This window comes from Onychostoma macrolepis, chromosome 10 (assembly GCF_012432095.1).
Source record: "Onychostoma macrolepis isolate SWU-2019 chromosome 10, ASM1243209v1, whole genome shotgun sequence".
Classification (NCBI taxonomy): Eukaryota; Metazoa; Chordata; class Actinopteri; order Cypriniformes; family Cyprinidae; genus Onychostoma; species Onychostoma macrolepis.
This window is the reverse complement of record NC_081164.1, coordinates 21,248,672-21,267,866: the sequence shown is the minus strand read 5'-3', so window position 1 is coordinate 21,267,866 and position 19,195 is coordinate 21,248,672. Positions and strand designations below refer to the sequence as shown.

Sequence of the window (19,195 nt, the reverse complement as noted above, 5' to 3'; positions counted from 1 at the left end):
AAACAGTTCTAAACAAATATTTGGTGGACTTTATCCACTGGAGGAAGTGTTATTATGACTATAGATTGGTTTAGTACAAACACAACTTTTTGCTTCAGATGTTAATTGATAGACTGGGGTCGTGTGAACTACTTGTGCATTGTGATGTTTTTTCAGTTGTTTGGACTCTCAAACTGACAGCACCCATTCACTGAAGAGGATACATTGGTGAGCAAGCGATGTAATGCTCAATTTCTCCAAAACTGTTTCAATGAAGAAACAAACTCATCTACAGCTTGTATGGCCAGAGTAAAATTTCATTATTGGGTGAACTATACCTTTAAGAAACGAGTAATGACGTTTATCTTAAATAGAGTGTTAATTATGTAGTCGTGATGGGGGGTGAGGTGACGGGCAGAATTTCCCCGCTCCCCACTGGCGCGTGTTTGGCAGAGCCCTTCATTACCTGCTGTCAGCGAGCAGCAGCAGCATCACATCCTCTGTGCTCTCCGGAAGGCCCTTGGAAGGAATAGCAAAAACAAGGCTGAGGAAAGGCACCCCATAAATAATCTGGCCCGCTTCTGATCTCTTATTTCTTTATTTCGAGAACGAGGGGGGAAAAACTATGAATAATGCAAAAGTTTGCAGATGGTAAACGACTGTCTGGGAGAAAAGACAGCAGAGGGAGCACAATCGCCTCACCCAAGATGACTTCATTTGGGTTTAAAAATACACCCCCGCTCTCAGCCGTTTGAACTGGAGCAGCGCTCAACTTCATTCACACGGCATCTAAAACAGTCCTCTGGGATTGTTGTCGCCCAATTTGAAACATCTCTGGCAAATATAACCACAGCAGACAGGCTTTGTTGAAGCTGCCAAACGTACAGTGGAACATAACAACGTTTGTGACGCAGAAAATCCCACAATTCATCTGTCACTTACAGGATATAAACATCCGACGTAATACTAGGCACAAACGAAAGTTTACAGAAAAATGCCTTGATTCTAAAGCATTTTGGCCAAATATGAAATCAAAGGATTTGGATGGCTGAATCATAGATGCATTTACATATTATGACATCCGAGATTCATGTCACGGCCTTGAAGCAGAACCTATTTTATATATTTTTTAAGTGTTTTTAGTGGTTTGCCTTGATGCTCCAGATGAGAAGAAATGTACTTTTGAGTCATATTGTGAAGTAATGAGCAAAAGAACATAAGAGACAGTCCATTTGTAGAATGGCATAAAATAGTGCTGCAATATCCAGCTGCTATGTAAAAAAAAAAAAAAAAGATAAAAGGCAATTTCTGTGAAATATAATGAGGCTGCGACTTCAGATTTATCTTAAGTAAAAAAACAACTAGAATGATAGACATGCAGTATCTCACAGAAGTGAGTACACCCCTCACATTTTTGTAAATATTTTATTATATCTTTTCATGTGACAACACTGAAGAAATGACACTTTGCTACAATGTAAAGTAGTGAGTGTACAGCTTGTATAACAGTGTAAATTTGCTGTCCCCTCAAAATAACTCGACACACAGCCATTAATGTCTAAACCGCTGGCCACAAAAGTGAGTACACCCCTAAGTGAAAATGTCCAAATTGGGCCCAAAGTGTCAATATTTTGTGTGGCCACCATTATTTTCCAGCACTGCCTTAACCCTCTTGGGCATGGAGTTCACCAGAGCTTCACAGGTTGCCACTGGAGTCCTCTTCCACTCCTCCATGACGACATCACGGAGCTGGTGGATGTTAGAGACCTTGCACTCCTCCACCTTCCGTTTGAGGATTGCCCCACAGATGCTCAATAGGGTTTAGGTCTGGAGACATGCTTGGCCAGTCCATCACCTTTACCCTCAGCTTCTTTAGCAAGGCAGTGGTCGTCTTGGAGGTGTGTTTGGGGTCGTTATCATGTTGGAATACTGCCCTGCTGCCCAGTCTCCGAAGGGAGGGGATCATGCTCTGCTTCAGTATGTCACAGTACATGTTGACATTCATGGTTCCCTCAATGAACTGTAGCTCCCCAGTGCCGGCAGCACTTATGCAGCCCCAGACCATGACACTCCCACCACCATGCTTGACTGTAGGCAAGACACACTTGTCTTTGTACTCCTCACACACGCTTGACACCATCTGAACCAAATAAGTTTATCTTGGTCTCATCAGACCACAGGACATGGTTCCAGTAATCCAGACAGGCTGACCCCCCACCCCTTCAACCTCTGCAGCAATGCTGGCAGCACTCATACGTCTATTTCCCAAACACAACCTCTGGATATGACGCTGAGCAAGTGCACTCAACTTCTTTGGTCGACCATGGTGAGGCCTGTTCTGAGTGGAACCTGTCCTGTTAAACCGCTGTATGGTCTTGGCCACCGTGCTGCAGCTCAGTTTCAGGGTCTTGGCAATCTTCTTATAGCCTCGCCATCTTTATGTAGAGCAACAATTCTTTTTTTCAGATCCTCAGAGAGTTCTTTGCCATGAGGTGCCATGTTGAACTTCCAGTGACCAGTATGAGAGAGTGAGAGCGATAACACCAAATTTAACACACCTGCTCCCCATTCACACCTGAGACCTTGTAACACTAATGAGTCACATGACACCGGGGAGAGAAAATGGCTAATTGGGCCCAATTTGGACATTTTCACTTAGGGGGTGTACTTTTGTGGCCAGCGGTTTAGACATTAATGGCTGTGTGTTGAGTTATTTTGAGGGGACAGCAAATTTACACTGTTATACAAGCTGTACACTCACTACTTTACATTGTAGCAAAGTGTCATTTCTTCAGTGTTGTCACATGAAAAGATATAATAAAATATTTACAAAAATGTGAGGGGTGTACTCACTTCTGTGAGATACTGTATGTGTTACTTTACATCTACTATATGGAAATACAGAAACACAGCAGAACCAAAGGGGAAAAAAAGTGTTATCTAAGCAATGGCTCATTATAACTGGGTCATTTTTGTTCTGCGGAACCTTTTGTAATCTGCAACTGTAAGTATTTCTATTAAAGAGCATATCAGTCTTTCAGAACATGTTTCTAGTCAAAATTAGACACAAACTTTGAACACAAGAATTATGACTTGCAAATTTACAAAAGAACAACAGTAGGGAAATAAAAAGCTAACATCAGTTAACCATTGTTCAAAGAGTGGAAGCTATAGCTTGCATATGGATTGTATTATCTTTTAAAATTTATATCACATTGATTTTTGTAATATCAAACAAAATAAAACATGAAACAAAACAACAAATACCAGGAAACATTACAGAATTCATCAAATCATTGCTAAAACTTACTGATTCTCAAACACTGGTTTTCCCTCCAAAATAACATCTCTTCCTGGAGGATGATGTTATTAAGGGCTATTGTTTGTTAAGAGTCCAAATGGATGATTTAACCTCTGTTTACTTAACAGTGAAAATATGATTAAAAAACTGTATATTTAATATTTCATCAATAAACCCCAAGAAAATGTGCTGAATATCTAAAGTAATGCCCTTAAACATCAAAGACTCAAAATGTGCTGCATTTGCAAGTAAATCTGATTGCAGAAAGACTATAGGGGAGATTCTGTCATATCAAGCTGTACACATCAAAGCCGCCAGGCCTCTTTAGATGACGTTTGAATAAATATAATGCAAGAGGGACTCATTTTCGATTAGAGCAGCACAGATAACCCACGGCGTGCTAATAAACTGCGGTGAGAATTATAAAACAGAGAGGAGATGGCAATCCCTCTGGACAAACGATGATTATCCGTTTCTATAATCTCAAAGCTCTCTTTTGCTGGTGTGTCCCCTGAGGCTTTGGCCTACACATAAATGTACCCAACTGATGGAGGATTGTCTTCAAACACTTCACTTTAAGATATTGTTGGTGACGTGCTGGAAATCAATGGCAATTTAAAATAAGTGCATCTTATCAAGAATGAGAAAACAAGGTTAGGTAAAAAGCTTTTATCTGTGTGCCACACATTTCATCTCCTCTAATAAGAAAACAACGGCAGCAGTGAAAAGAAATGGGACACGTGAGACAACAAATCAAGCGACCTGAGATTAGTAACACCTCTGAACAGTACTCCTTGACCTGGACTCCTTCACAGAAGAATGGATGTGATTTTAACACCTGGAATGTCATCATGTCACAGACAGCAGGCTGAAGAGCGGCATGATCTGGCATAATGAAACCGCTCTCTGTGATAAAATGCAAGATGTCCTTTTGACCAATGAACTTCCATAACCTTTATATGTTTTTTCCAGTTGTCTATGATTATAAGGCTTTAAAAGATATATATATATATATATATATATATATATATATATTGTGTATTAAATCAAACAAAACCTTTCAAGAACATGTTAAGGTCACATTTCACCCAAAAATCAAAGGAAAAAAAATGTTTCTCCCTGAGGAAGACGATTTTTTTTCTTAACTTTGTGAGACTCTCTTATACATTACAGTTATTAGACAGTAAATATACAACACCCAATGTATCATTTTAATAATTTTCCACTGACTTTTAATAATTGCTATGACCTTTATAGACAAACATACCTGTTGATTAAACAGAGCTTTGGCGCCAGCATTGCTGAAGCCATGGGTTCAATTCTTAAAGAATGCATGAGCTGATAAAATAAATACCTTGAATGCAAAGTCACTGTAAAATGAACATCACAATTTTAATATTCCCCATGTTTTCATCACCACAGAAATGCAGTAAAACATTTTCACTCTTGTATCTGTGATCGAAGAGCAGTTAATTTGTTGGCATTTTAAAACTTCAAGTCATGCAAATTGCCTCTCAAATGGCAATGTGTTTTCCAAAGAGTCAATCTTGACTGAACTGACTAGTACCTTGACGGGCATCAAAAGGGTGATGCCTGAGATGGAACATTACCTAAATAAAAGATCTCTTTCTGTAAACATGCATTTAGTGGCTCATGCATCGGTAACACAAACACACCTGCTGTATATGCAAATGATTTAATCTTCAGTAATAAGCGGAAAAACATGCAACAAAATTACTAACGACGCCACCGAACACCGAGAGTGAAGAGAAACAATAAGAGACAATTACATGGATGTCATGTTTCCAAATTTATTTGCGCTTTCAGAACTACCATTTATAAGGCAACAAGAACGTCAACACCAAACACTTTTGTTAGAAACTGAACTTTGCTTTGACTTCAATCATCAAGAAAATATGTAATACCAAACGGGCATTGGAACAGCCATGTATCTATTGTAGCAGAAGATGGATGTGTTGTTAGCTAACACCAATGCTCAAATGTTTAATATGCTTCCCAATATTACAGAGGCACGATTTAAAAGTTAAAATGCAGAGCAAGCGGTCTCACCAAAGCAACACAATAAATAGTAATAGTTACAAGTCATTAAACAACAACACTAGCAACAACAAAACCAGACAGAAGAAATACTTTGGTGAGGGCACAGACTCCCTGCTACAGTGAATAAATAACTGAAAGAATTGTACATGAAAAGTACTTTCATTATAACAATAACTTGCTGTTTGATGTGAAATGTCTGGTGCGCAATGAGCGCTAAAACAATCCAGCCTCATAAATCAGTCCTTCCTTCCTATCACGAAAGCTTGAAAGTGTCATCAAAGGAATAATAACATTCTTAATGGAATATTTATCCCGTATAAGTCGTACACGGAGACAGGAATGACGCCCTGACTACCCTAGCAGTCGTTAACAAAACATCACACCGTGTTCCACACCTGGACCCCAGAAAACACGGCAACAGAGGGTTGAGGTTGTTTTTAGATCTCTTGGGTATGAACTGATGCAGAAACCCACATAGCAATTCCACGTCTCCATGGAAACAGTGCCAGCTCATCCTCAACCCCTCCCCTCATTCTTCCCTCCATTCCTGCCGTCTCTTTAGCAGTGAGCGCACTGTTCCGATCTCAATAGAGAGCCCTGCTGTATGGACGACACCTTGGTGACGTCGGTGGCCACCGTCGAAAGCGGGAAGCTCTCGTAGGTCTCTGGAACGCCCCAGCCGCAATGGCAGCGTTGGAGCGTCGCCTTCAGCTCCTTCTGGAAGTTGGTGTTGAGGAAGCCGTACACCACCGGGTTCACGCAGGTTGACGCCATTGCCGTGAGGTGGCAGGCCGAGAAGATGATGTCGTGCTGGCAAGAAGGAAGCACCTGGTGGTACCAATCAAAGATGGTATTGAAGACGTTGAGTGGGAGCCAGCAGAGAGCAAAAGCGACCACGATTACGACCAACATGGCGTTGACGCGCTGAGCGCCCCGCGCCTTCCTCTGCCGGGCCTCAGTGGCTTGCTCCACCATGTCTTTCCGTCTACGCAGACGCAGGAATATGCGCAAGTAGCAGAGCAGAATGAGAAGCAGGGGGAGGCAGTATTGGAATAGCAGAAGCGAGGTGGTGTACGCCAAACGGTTGCGTTCGGACGGCCAGAGCTCCATGCAAATCACGTGGTCGCTGAATGGGTTGAATGGAAGGCTGAGGTTCTGGAACGGGGCATTAGTGAGGATGTTAAAGGACAGGAAGGGTAGGGAAATGAAGCAGGCCACCATCCAGGTGACCGCCACGGCCAGGTACGAATGGCCTGCGGCGGGTGTCCAGCCGGTGGGGTGGATGATGAGTTGATGCCGCTCCAACGCGATGAGGACCAGCGAGAAGATAGAGACCGTGACGGACATGCACTGCACGAATGGCGTGACCTTGCACAGCGTCTCGCCAAGGATCCAGCGGTCCATGAGTGTGTAGATGACCGTCACAGGGAGGCATACCACGCACATGAGGATGTCGGAGCAGGAGAGGTTGGCGATGAGGATGTTGGTGACGTTCCTCATCTCCTTCTGTCTGGATATGATGAAGACCAGACAAGTGTTGCCCACCAATCCCACCGCAATAACGGTGCTGTAGGCCACGATCAGAAGGGTCGTGCCACTCACAGAGGGAGGGCACACGTTAGACTCAACCCATGTTCTCTGGCCCAACCCAGCTGAGGTGTTGCTGATGTTGTCCGAGTTCACAGAGGCCTCCATAAGTCCCAAAGTTGTTTGAGGAGAAGCTAGGCGTTCACAAAACCGTTAAACAGCAGATGAAAGTTGACTCATTGTTTAGGTCCTTCCATTTATTTGCAGAGGGTCAGTTGGTTGACCTGGAGGAAAAGGAGCATGTAAAGACTGTTAGCTGGCATTAAAATGGACAATATGTTGGGAGGGATTTAATGGGGAAGGATTTAACTCTGCAAGTGAGTCTCTGGGAAAGGTTAAGCCCCCTTAATCCAATGGATGTTTGTGGACTTGAAATCTGACCACAAACATCTTGTTTAAGGAGAAAACACTGCAAATCTCTCTTAAGTAGTTTCACCTCATCATTTCTTGAATTAGCTCACGTGTATGTTTACCAAAACACCTAATTCATTCTGCTCTAATAACGGCATGGACTCAACTAATACTCTTTGCAAAAACTCCCTCGGGATGTTGACAGGTCATCCTGTCCGTTAAGCTGACAGATGGAGGTCTCTCTCAGTAGAATTCTCTCTTTATCCCTTTTATCTCAGAGTTCTCTTTTCTTTGCCCTAATATGGCTTTTATGTGATAAAAGCAATAAAAATAATCACATCACGAACTACAGATTTAAAAGCTGTTGACGTATTAGCACATTTTTATACAGAATTTATTTTGACAGGTTTACCTTGTCAACCTCAGTCAGTCTGAAGATTTGGGAATCAAGAATCTTATTAAATGAAATACTGGAACTGACTGATCACGTCATAATGTTCGGTTCGGTTAAAGAATTTATTAGTAATAAATGGTACTTTACAATAGTGTTTTTCGGTATTGTTTTTGTTTCATATGTTTGGATTGTATGGATTAGGGATACAAGTATTAAAAAATTAAATTGTTAAGTGAAATTTAAACTCCAAACTATTTCCTTCTCTATTATTCTATTACTCCATATACTTGAGTAAGCACTGCATCTAACTTGACTTCATTTGACTCCTGTAATGCATACAGATTGGCAAATGCATCAAATATTTTACTCTCGCTGTAGTCACTTTGGCTAATTTATTCCTTGCTCCGACCACTCTGAGTTTCTGGATTGAGTAAGTGTTGTAATTAAGCCACTGCTAATATCCCCTCTCTCCTCCGAACCAACTGTCAGGAGTTTCACACCAGCTTATAACGTCATTCATCTCACATGGAGTGGGAAGCTGATTCAGGGAATGCCTTACTGAGATTATCTACTCCACAGTTTCAATCCTTCACAGCTCTAAGGAGCATCATTTATCACACATAATCTTTTAAAGAGGACCTCTTCAATTTGCATTTTTAAGAATGAAATCCCAGTGCTTGTAAAGGCAGCAAAAGTGTGCTTCAGTTTTGAGTAAAACATTGTGGGGAAAAAAAGAGAGGTACTTTTCCATAGAAAAACTTACCAGTACTAGACTAGGTTGCTCTGAGTGGTTGCCAGGGCATTGCTATGCAGTAGCTAAAGTGGTCTAAGTAGATTGCTAGATGTTTTGGGTGGTTGCCAGTAGGGTTGAGTACCGAAACCCGGTGTCAATATGTGCCAAAACTGGCAAGCATTCTCACCTCACATGATCACTAGTTAAATTATACTGCATTAATGTCTCAGAAAATTAATGTTAACACAAGTCAGAAAGCTCTGATAATACAAATCCAACACATCTTTGTATTAACAATAGGGTCCATGATGTTTTCACATTTTGATTTAAAGCAAAAATCGGGAAATGAGATCATCCGAGGAGTGCATGAATGCAGCAATTACACTTGCTCTGATAGCAGCATGTAGCCTACTGTTAGCTATAGCTACATTTAATGTGCCTTAAAATGCCTAAAGTTAAACTTCCCTTTTAATGAATTGCAATGAGAAGCATTTCTAAGTATCAGTATCAAGTATCAGTTCAGGCACCGTTTAGGCACCGTTACCATTTTAAAAGTATCGATTTGGCACTGGTATCGTAAAAAAAAAAAACTATACCCAAGCCTAGTTGCCAGGTGGTTACCAGAGTGTTCTGAGTGGTTGCTAGGGTGTTTCTAGGTGGTCAGTCTAAGGAATCCACCGCCCCAAGCATCTATTTTGGACCCTAAATATGGCTTGGATCTCTCCTTTAATGCATAGTCTCAGCCTCAGACGTCATGGCCACGGACCATTGGCTAAACGTCTGATGCATATGGAACACAAAATGGAAACACTTAAAGGGGTGGTTTACTGTGATTTCACTTTTTTCATTTGAAATAGTGTGTAATGTTGCTGTTGGTGCATGAACAGTATCTGCAAAGTTGCTGCGCTGAAAGTCTTTTAAAAATCAGGAAGTTTAATGCCTACAAAACGACTCATATGGGACTACAACGAGATAGTTCCCGGGTTGCATACATAACAAACCCATAAATTGCATCAACTCCTCCCTCCGGAACATGCAAAAGAGGGGGCAAGGCCATGTTCTGCGGCTTTGTCGAAGAGGAAGAGTTATAGTGGAGAGTTGTAGCCATGCCGTCGAAACGGTGTTATTTTCACCCAGCTGTCAGGTCTTCTGTGTTCGGGCTTCCTACAGACGCTGTAGTTTGTCAACAATGGTTAAAATTTATGTTTGATTATGTTCCTGACAATTACAATCCTAATTTAGCTCTCTGTGCTGCGCATTTTACGGAAGACAGCTTCCAGAATCAAGAGAGTTCAGAGTTCAATGCCGGATTCACACAGAAACTATTACTCAAACATGGAGCAGTTCCAACTTTAAAACCAGAGGCAGCAGTTGTTGGGCCACAACCTGTAAGTAAGATTTCATAATTTTAAATGTATTTGCATGCATAATTTCAGACGTAATGTTTTAGTTTTATCAAGGACGTAAACAAATGCCAACGCTGGCTTTAGTAGCCAGTTAGTTAAATGCTATTTTGTGTGTCTATGACAAACGCGTACAAACATTTTGGACCCGAATTTGTAATTATGTACTAATTTTTTAAATGTATTTTTCATGTATACTTTATGACGTAATTTTTCGATTTGATCAAGACCGTAAACACAAGCCAACGCTGTTTGGTCATAGTAGCCAGTTAGTTCGATACTATTTTGTGTGTATAAGACAAACATGTACAAACTATAAAAAATTATATGTAATCACAACAGCAAACTTCCATTCAGAAACGTTTTGTAAGAGCCGTGCTTGCGGAAGTTCTGCTTGACTCTCTTCATTACCGCTTTCTGGGTCTGATTCTGGCTCAAACTGATACGGCAATATTGACACCATTATTTACATTTGACCGGAGCACATGCAACTGTCGCCCGTGAAGGTGATGGGCGTGAAGTTTCCGGACAATGTGCAGTACGCAGTTTAGCCAATCACAACACACCAGCCCAACTAACTAATCTGAGCCCATTGCCTGTTTCTGAGGGAGTGGTTTCAGAGAATCAGGAAGTCAACCGGTCGTTCAAATGACAGAGGAGAAAGCGGCTTACAATAAAGGTGAAATATATGAAAAATAAGGCGTTTTTTTAACAAACGAAACACAAAGACATGTTATATTGCACCCCATAAACACAATCAAGCAAAGAAAAAAAGCAGTAAACCACCCCTTTAATGCATAGGCATTCAGCCTCAGACGTCATGGCCACGGACCATTGGCTAAACGTCTGATGCATTTGGAACACAAAATGGAAACACTTAAGGAGTTTCAAAGTCATCATCGGATTGGTTGAATTATACAGGATTTCCGGGAGACGTGTGTATCGCGTTCTTTAACGTTCCGCCTGGAAACAAAGATGCCATGAAAGAAGAAAGCTGTCGTGTTTACAACTGTGACGACGAGTGCTTATCAGGATCAACTAAATGCTGGATTTTCAAAAGTATGTGAAATATTTAAAGTTCGCGTCTTTGAATCTTTAAAATACGTCCGAGAGTTTAACACACCGGTCTGTAACTTGATGATGAACTAAACGAACTGTGATTGGTTGTTTGACATGTCAGTCAAACGGAATCGTGGGCGGCCTTAGCCAATGAAAGCTGCCATGGATTCCAGACCTTCAGCCGTCAGTCTGAAGGTCTGGCTATGCGAGACTTGGCAGTCAATGGGACAGTCACAAGCCTCCCATTTTTCATCCAAAATATCTTAATTTGTATTGTGAAGAATGAAGTTTTTACGGGTTTGGAACGACATGGGGATAAGTGATTAATGACAAAATTTTCATTTTGGGGTGACTTAACCCTTTAATGCAAGTCTGTGGGATTAGCACTTGCCAATAATGTTTCACATCAATAAACCATCACAATACAGTACACTGAATATGCATATATATATATATATATATATATATATATATATATATATTGAAATAAAATCTATGCAAATGTGACATTATTAACTTTGAATGATTTTTCTATTCTTATTATTTATTATTCTATTTTTTCTATTTTATTAATAATGCCAAAATTAAATGTGCATAAGTCGTCACTAATGCTGAAAAGCATTCTAAGATAGAGGTCAGATATGAGAATATGATACATCTGATATACGATACCTCTGATAGATGTGTCCTTCAGAGGACACAACGTATCGTATTACCACAGCGCTGACATGCTGAGATATAATGGCATATATCAGAGGCAGCAGCATCGGAGGTTTGTGTGTGTGGAGAGAGTGACTCAAGACTTTAAGGGAGTGTGTGAAATTATATAAGGCAGAACTAAATTAATCATCTAATTTTCATATCACACAGACAAGTCTGAGCGACATGCTTTCATAACCGCTCACAGAGATCCTCTACTTGTGCAAATCAAATGCTCATTGTCATTTGAGATAAAAAGAATTGAGGAAATGAAAAAAAACAAAAAGACAAAAACAAAGGCAAATGAGTTACAGCATTTGCAGCAGACATTTAAATCAAGCTAAGGTCAAAAAGAACATTTAAAGGGAACGGTTCACCCAAAAATGAAGATTCTGACATTATTTATTCACTCTCATGTCATTTCCAACCCCCTGGAATTCCTTTCTCCTGTCAAACACAAAGGAAGAAATTTGTAGCAGAACGTTCAAACTCGTCTTCTCCATACAATGAAAGTGACTGGTGACCATCGTTGCTAAACAAGAAGACATATATATTAATATAACATATAAAAGACACAATTTTCCAAGAAGAAAAAGCCCACGTGAGAGTAAAAACAATTATGCCGAAATGTTCATTTTTGTGTGAACTGTCTCTTTAACAAGACAAGCTTAAGTAAAACTCTTCTCACAGGAAGTCAAAATACGCAACGGGACATTTATCATTATTTGTGATCTGCTGATTAAGTGTAGAGGGTCAGATCCAGTAGATTAGGTCAGAAAACAAAGAGTGAATTGTGCCAAAGTGCTTTCTTCCTCCATTAACCTTGAAGAGTTCGACTCTTTTGACAGAATCTCTAGTTCATTAGCTTGTTCCTCATGATTTGGATTCTGTCATTCTCACTGTAGCTGCAAGTTTCTTGTCAGGCAGCTAATAAGCTGACAACAACTACCGCTATCAAACCCTTTGGTCAGGCATCTAGTATTACTGAGAGAAGAATCTTGCTTCTCCAGGGGAATATTAATGGTTTTTCGGCACCTTTTACTGGTACTTTATTATGCTTGCAGACATTAGAATGTTATTTGACTCATATGAGCAGCTGTGAGTCACTAGGGTAATTGACAGCTTTATAATGACCTTGAGATATGCCAGGCTTATCACAACCTCTGATTAAACAGACTCTTGAGGGTACTGTTGAGTCAACAAATAATAATGTGAGCGATCACACCTAATCAAACCATTCCTTCAGTCTTACGATGATTGTGTTTAATTTTTTTTTCTCTTTTAAAATACCTCCAATCTAATCTTAAAGGAACAGTGCACCAAAAATGAATATTCTGTTCTCATTTGATGATTTATTTGGACAGTGTGTTTTTATACAATGTCAGGGGTGTCCAATGAATTTGAAAATATCTTTTGTGTTTCACAGAAGAAAAAACACTCAAAGAGGTTTGGAATGACATGAGTCATAACTACACCGTAAAAAAAAAATATTTTTTTTAAAACAGAAGTATATTTTATGAGAAAATACTGTTTCGGTCCTCAATTTTTATGTTTAATTCAATGTGTTACTTGTTAATTCTTTGTAATTATTTGTGAAATTTGTGAAAACATTTTTTTTGTGAAAACTCTTTCAACACCAATTTTTTTTTCCAGTGTAGAAGTAACCATTTGTAGGTTCAAAATAGCGTATAAAAACATTGATCTTCTTATCTGAACATCCCAACCAGCCAGAAAAAGAAGAAAAAAAATCTATGCTATGCTTTCCTAAATTATCTATTATTTTCGTCTAATGGAATGAAGAAATCCCAAAGATTTGCATTCAAGGAGAACTCTGGTTTCCATCTTCAGACATGTAGATATAAAAAATCTACTATTTTCCACTGTAATCTATGTAAAAAAAATAGATCTACTGTAGCTGTCAGGGATGGAATCACATTTTGATTGAGAAGTGTATCCCTGAGCTATTCTGATAACCATACAAACGCATTTCCGCTGATGATGTTCGTCACACAGACGGCAATTACACATTTCAACAACCTTGGATAGCTGGAAATGATCTCTCTCTCTCTTTCTTTGGAACGAGCACTCTCTCAACCTTCAGCAAAAGGACAATGACATGCTGCATATGGCAGCAGAAAAACAGTGTTACAGATGCAGGTTCATGGCCAGAGAAGCCCTCAGCATCTCTGATTGAAGAGGAACAGCCTGGCTCTCTGCTGTAGTGGATTTACATCAGTTCTGAGGAACACTGCTGAGTTTCCATAAATATGAGTCTCCCTATAGGATGGTGGAAGGGCAATTCACTACATAGGACGCACACTGAAGGTAATAGCCCTGCTGAAATACCTCAAAGTGGCCCGAGGCGATGTGGTTCAAATCCATCTGGGCAGGCCAACTATACAGAGACAAGCCAATTTATCAGAAAATCCGGGTTGTAGAACAGCTGCTCTACGGCTCCAGCATAGTCTATTATATTGGAGGACGTGAAAATAGCAGGAAAGTATAAAGCTATGGTAAAATATTCACATATAAAAATTCCTTAAAGGATCAGTTCCAGTTCACCCAAAAATGAAAATTCTGTCATTTACTCACTCTCAAACCTAGTCATTATTCACTTTCATAACATGTGTGCATATATACACACAAATGGTAGTTTGTGTTTGTTCGAATGTGTGTGTGTGTGTGTGTTTGTGCAAAAATCATTCAAAAGTTTGGGATCAGTAAGATATTTTTAAAGAAATGAAAAATGAATACTTTTATTCAGAAAGGATGCATTAAATTGCTCTTAAGTGACAATAAATGCATTTATAATGTTACAAAAAACTTCAAATAAATGCTGTTCTTTGAAAATTAATATTCATCAAATAATTCTATCACTGTCTTCACAAAAAATATTGAGCGGCACAATTGTTTTCAACTTTGATGAGAAATATTGTTAATGAATCAGTCAGCATATTAAAATGATTTTAATCATGTGCCACTGAAGACTGGAATCATGATACTTTGCATCACAGGAATAATACTTCACAGTATTGCTGTTTTTATTGTATTTGCTTAAATAAATGCAACCTTAGTGAGCATAAGAGACTTTCAAAAACCTCCCACACTTTTTAATGTATGTGTACAGGTTTGAAATGACATGAGAGCGAGTAAACAATGACTGGATATTCATTTTTGACTGAATTTTTTAATTTTAACATGCATTTTAGCTGTGTCTTTCACCAAAGTGAAGCGTAAAGACTAAAAATCTGTGACAGGCCTTTCGGAGCATAGTTAAAATGTCAGATTTTGGGCCACAGGGTTGTAGAAAAACTCAGTCTACCCACCATCTCAAACTTCTGTCTAATTGCCGTAGGGTGTCCTTTAAGAATCTCACGGTGTCACCTCGCTCCGTCGGAGTCGGGTGTTCAAAATGCACCGGGGGGGCGGCTTAACCATAACACAAGTGTCATAAAAAATAGTGCTTTCTAGACACGTCATCTTCATCCGAATGATGAAGTTTGACAATCCATCAAAATGTATTACATCCATCCAGTGACCTTTGATGTTTTCATCAGCACCTTTTTAGGTTGGGAAGCTTCCCCTCACAGGCTAATGCGGCTTCACATCAGACAGACATATGTATGATCTCTGCCCATTGAGAACTCCCTCAACCCAGCACACGTAAAGACTTCTTTTCACCTTGAACCTCCTCATCCTCTGCTGAAAAATATGAAAGGAACATGAACAATCAATGAGCTACAGAAAGGTCTATAGAAATACACCTTATAATGTATATTGCAACGGTTCTCAAAAGGTTTTGCTGCCAGATGCGGACTTTACATTGAACATCTAGTACAAAACCCTAAAATCACTTCTTATACACATGTAATAGAGTCTCTGAGGATTTGCATTGGGCATCAAGTACAAAGTACAAACTGACCCAAAACCATAACCCAAAACCTTTTACCATTTGAAGTTTTGTTCCATTTCTTATAATGCAAACCCTGTTTGATTAACTTCATCCAAATGACACATAAATTGGAGCAAAAGATATTCAAGGCATTTCCTCTCCCTTTTAAAAGTTGACATAGCCATTTATTTTGTTACCTCCATTTAAGCAATTATATGGTTAGATGCATTTAGCATCATTTTTTCCACTGATGTGCGACCAATTTTTATGTATATCAATCCACCAGTTGGTTGAGAATCACAGACTTCCATTTTAAGCTACATAAACGTAACCGTATGACCATCTGTTGCTATTGTACAGATTTTGATTTCTAAATAGATTACAATAATGCATTACCATTCTTCCATTTTGTGCATGAAATATTCTACGATGTGCAGCTCAATGCTACGTATTGCTCATATAACATGTTAGAACGCAACAGAACAATCCATAGGGTCGCGTACAAACCCTTGAACTAAGTACCAAATAATACAAGGAATGTTGACGTCTGAAAACTAATCTTAGATGATTTATTGCTAGATGACAACTGCCCTCTACTATGTCTTGACTGAAGGGTCTGTCTGAATCGAGATACGGTCTACTGGAAATAAGTAATGGTTTAAGAGAAAAGGAAACCGTAATCACCGTTACCTTGAGATCCTTTCACACCTGTCGATCAAACCGCCGGGACTAAGAAATCATTCTTAGTCTATATATAAAGTGCAATGGCATACCTCTCATCTTCACATTTATCCTTAATCTTGTCTCTCGAGCTGCGTAACTGAACAATCCTTGTGTCTAACCTTGACAAGAAGCACACATTATCTTCTGAGATTACAGAATTTCAGTGCACACTGACAAGCACATGCCAGACATCTTAAATCCCACTTGAGGAAATCTCAGGCGCGTTGTCTGATTATTCTTTCAAAGGAATTACTATTTCCTCGTCACGTTCTGCTGTCAGCTAGATCATTCCATCAAGTCTGAAATTCCAACTTGGTGGAAAAGGTGAAAACACTCTGACCTCCTTTCAGTTATAATTTCCATCAACAGATATCAACATTTCACATAAGCACCAACTGACTTCATGCTCAGATACTTGAGCAAACTGACATTCTAAATGGCTTTTCTAATAAGTTTCTTTATAATAACTGAAGGATAATTAAGCTTTCCTGATATGGTTTATTTTTATCTAAAAGTTCAAAAACACAGTTCAGATCACATGCCAAGATTCAGATTATGAAAATCAGTTGCATAACTACTCAACACAGAAATGCGAGGAATCCTAGAAATTCCTTTAGACGCGTTTAAACCGTGTTCACACGTCACACATCTGCTCAGATGCTCACAGTTTATGTTATTTTTAAATCTCTACAGCACGACATTTTCACCATATTTAAAGCGATCTTACCAGTAAAGCGGTGTTTCTCCAGCACTGATGCCGACAGTGCGGTGAGAGCCTGAACTCGACTAATGACGGAGGAGGACTAGTAGAGGATGCTGAAGCTCCCTGATCCAGCAGCAGAAGCAGCAGCTGTCTGATTCTCTGGACGGGACTTCAGGCGTGCAGATGGACAGAAAGTGTCGAGATGAAACGCTGGGAAACTTTGCGTGGATGTGAATATTGGTGTCATCCTCCCCCTCGCGCGCAGATTTCACGGGCACCTTTGGCTCATCACTCGATTGGTTGTTGTTTGAAGCTCTCAGCAAACGGGCTTGATAGCGCTGCATGCTGTAAGAAAGGTTCATTAATAAGATTTTAATTAAGGCTAATTGACAAGTCACTGCTGTAATGTCACTGTGTTCGTATTAATTATTGATTAAATATAAGTGCCTCTTCATTTAGATGATAATCATTGATGTTTAGGATTAAAATCTACACGGTGCCTATAAATATGGTAGGCTATGTGGAATTATAAAAAGGATACATTTAAAACGAACAGAAAACTTCAGAGATCCAATATTTTCTGCGCTTTCAAGTGTTTGAAAAACGCTATATACCATTGTCTACAAATAACCCATGCGAAAAATGGTTTTATTGTAGTCAAAGTGTAGTAACCTTGTTTTTTTGGTGTATTGTTTACCATTTGTATAACCACAGTGTTACTACAAATAGCTACTATTGTATAGGCTACTATGGTTAATTTGTGGTTACCATGGTTTAATAGTAACCGTGTTTTTTGGTTTAATTTGTAGTAAAACCATGGTTAATTTCCGCAAGGGAATTTATTTTAGTGATTCTAAAAAACTATTAAGTAGCCTAACTATCAAGTAGACTGTACAAACATTTGTCACAAATATGCGAGATTATGCAATATTTAGAATGTACGTGCCATCAATACGTTTTCTCAAGATTAGTCCCTTTGGCTTGAACAAAACACTCAACGTTCTCTGTTTTTTTTTTTTGGACAAAATGGCGTCCTGCGTGTTGGTTTCGCCCAACCGGCTTTGATTTGACAGACAAATGTTTTCTTTTTCCCCCCCTCTCATTGTCTGGGAAGCATATGCCACTTTTTTGACATTAAAGCCCACAAAAAATTCAAATTATTCAAAATTCAGAAAAAAATCAGTCATGTCCCCTCCTTAGCTTTTGGGTGCAGTGTGCAGATATCCCGCCTTTGCGCTAGGGGTGTCCCGAGTTCGAATCCTGGCTGGAGGACCGGGAAAGGTAGAGGTCAAATCTACTATGTCTGAATTTATATCGTTTTGATGTGTTCATGTTTGTATGAATTGCATTTTAATGTTTTAATGACATTAACAGATACAGAAAAAAATGCATTCACTATTTCTTTTTTAACTACAAATATTGCAGTGGTCTTAATTAATATAGAAAGTCATAAAATATACATGTACATTTCTAAAATTATTATAAGAAGGGAAAATTTCCAGAAGTTTATTAAAAATGATCCTTTAGGGTTTAAGGTTTACAATTATGATTAAACTCAAATCCCGATTATTCAACCATGAGACCTGCATTTACCATAGTAAAGAATTTTTTGAGAAAGGAGGTTGAGGAGATGAAAAGTATTTTTAGATCACTGAATGTTTAGTTAGAATGTTATTAACTATCCACACCTTCACTCACTATGTCTTCAGCAGCTGAACTTTACCAAAGTAGATATTCGTCAAAGATTAGATAGTCAAACACATGTAGCAATCTTTGCAGACTAGATTATTGCGTTTTCTGACATTTTGCTCCTTGACGCAATTAAGGGTCAAAATTAATTCCACAGGCTCTATTTGAAGATGACAGTATGATTTAAAAACAAATGAAATCCAAGAAATCTCCACTGGTGTATTGTTGAGAACTGGTAATCACATCAATTTGGGTGTGTAATGAGTTTTCAGGCCCTGGGAAAAGGATTGCAGACAGAAGATAATAAAAAGAGCAGAGCACGCAAGACAACGAAGGCAGGCCGGAGAAGAAACTGTCATTACGAATAACACTCTTTCATCTCAGGAAAAATAGGAAAATAAATCACAACGAGCAGGCTGTCTGCTGCCTAACTGAATGTTTGATTAGATGTGCGGTGGGAGTTTGAGTCACTTCGGTGGCAGGTGCGTTGCAGTCGGTGATGATGGCTAGACCTTGACGTGTGAACCAAGCATGGAAAATATTAAACTCACTTCGCTGGTTCTTCCCTATGATTTACTGCACCGATCTATGCTATTTTTGGCATATTCGTGATGTAAAGAG

General features: G+C 39.3%; 1 protein-coding gene across 6 annotated transcripts; it reads right to left on the bottom strand.

Annotated features, from left to right (window-relative positions):
* Positions 1 to 5,102: 5,102 nt before the first annotated feature.
* npy8ar (neuropeptide Y receptor Y8a) lies at positions 5,103 to 17,936 on the bottom strand. 6 transcript variants are annotated; one of them, XM_058789457.1, is made up of 4 exons: positions 17,841 to 17,936; positions 16,910 to 17,230; positions 14,894 to 15,269; positions 5,103 to 7,152 (listed from the first exon to the last, which is right to left on the bottom strand). In XM_058789457.1, the coding sequence occupies exon 4, from the start codon at positions 7,034 to 7,036 to the stop codon at positions 5,900 to 5,902; it is 1,137 nt and encodes a 378-aa protein (XP_058645440.1). In that variant the 5' UTR covers positions 7,037 to 7,152; positions 14,894 to 15,269; positions 16,910 to 17,230; positions 17,841 to 17,936; the 3' UTR covers positions 5,103 to 5,899. The 6 variants fall into 6 exon arrangements, with proteins under 6 accessions (XP_058645440.1, XP_058645441.1, XP_058645444.1 ...); XM_058789458.1 differs by having other exon boundaries at positions 15,128 to 15,269; XM_058789461.1 differs by having other exon boundaries at positions 15,249 to 15,269.
* Positions 17,937 to 19,195: the final 1,259 nt, after the last annotated feature.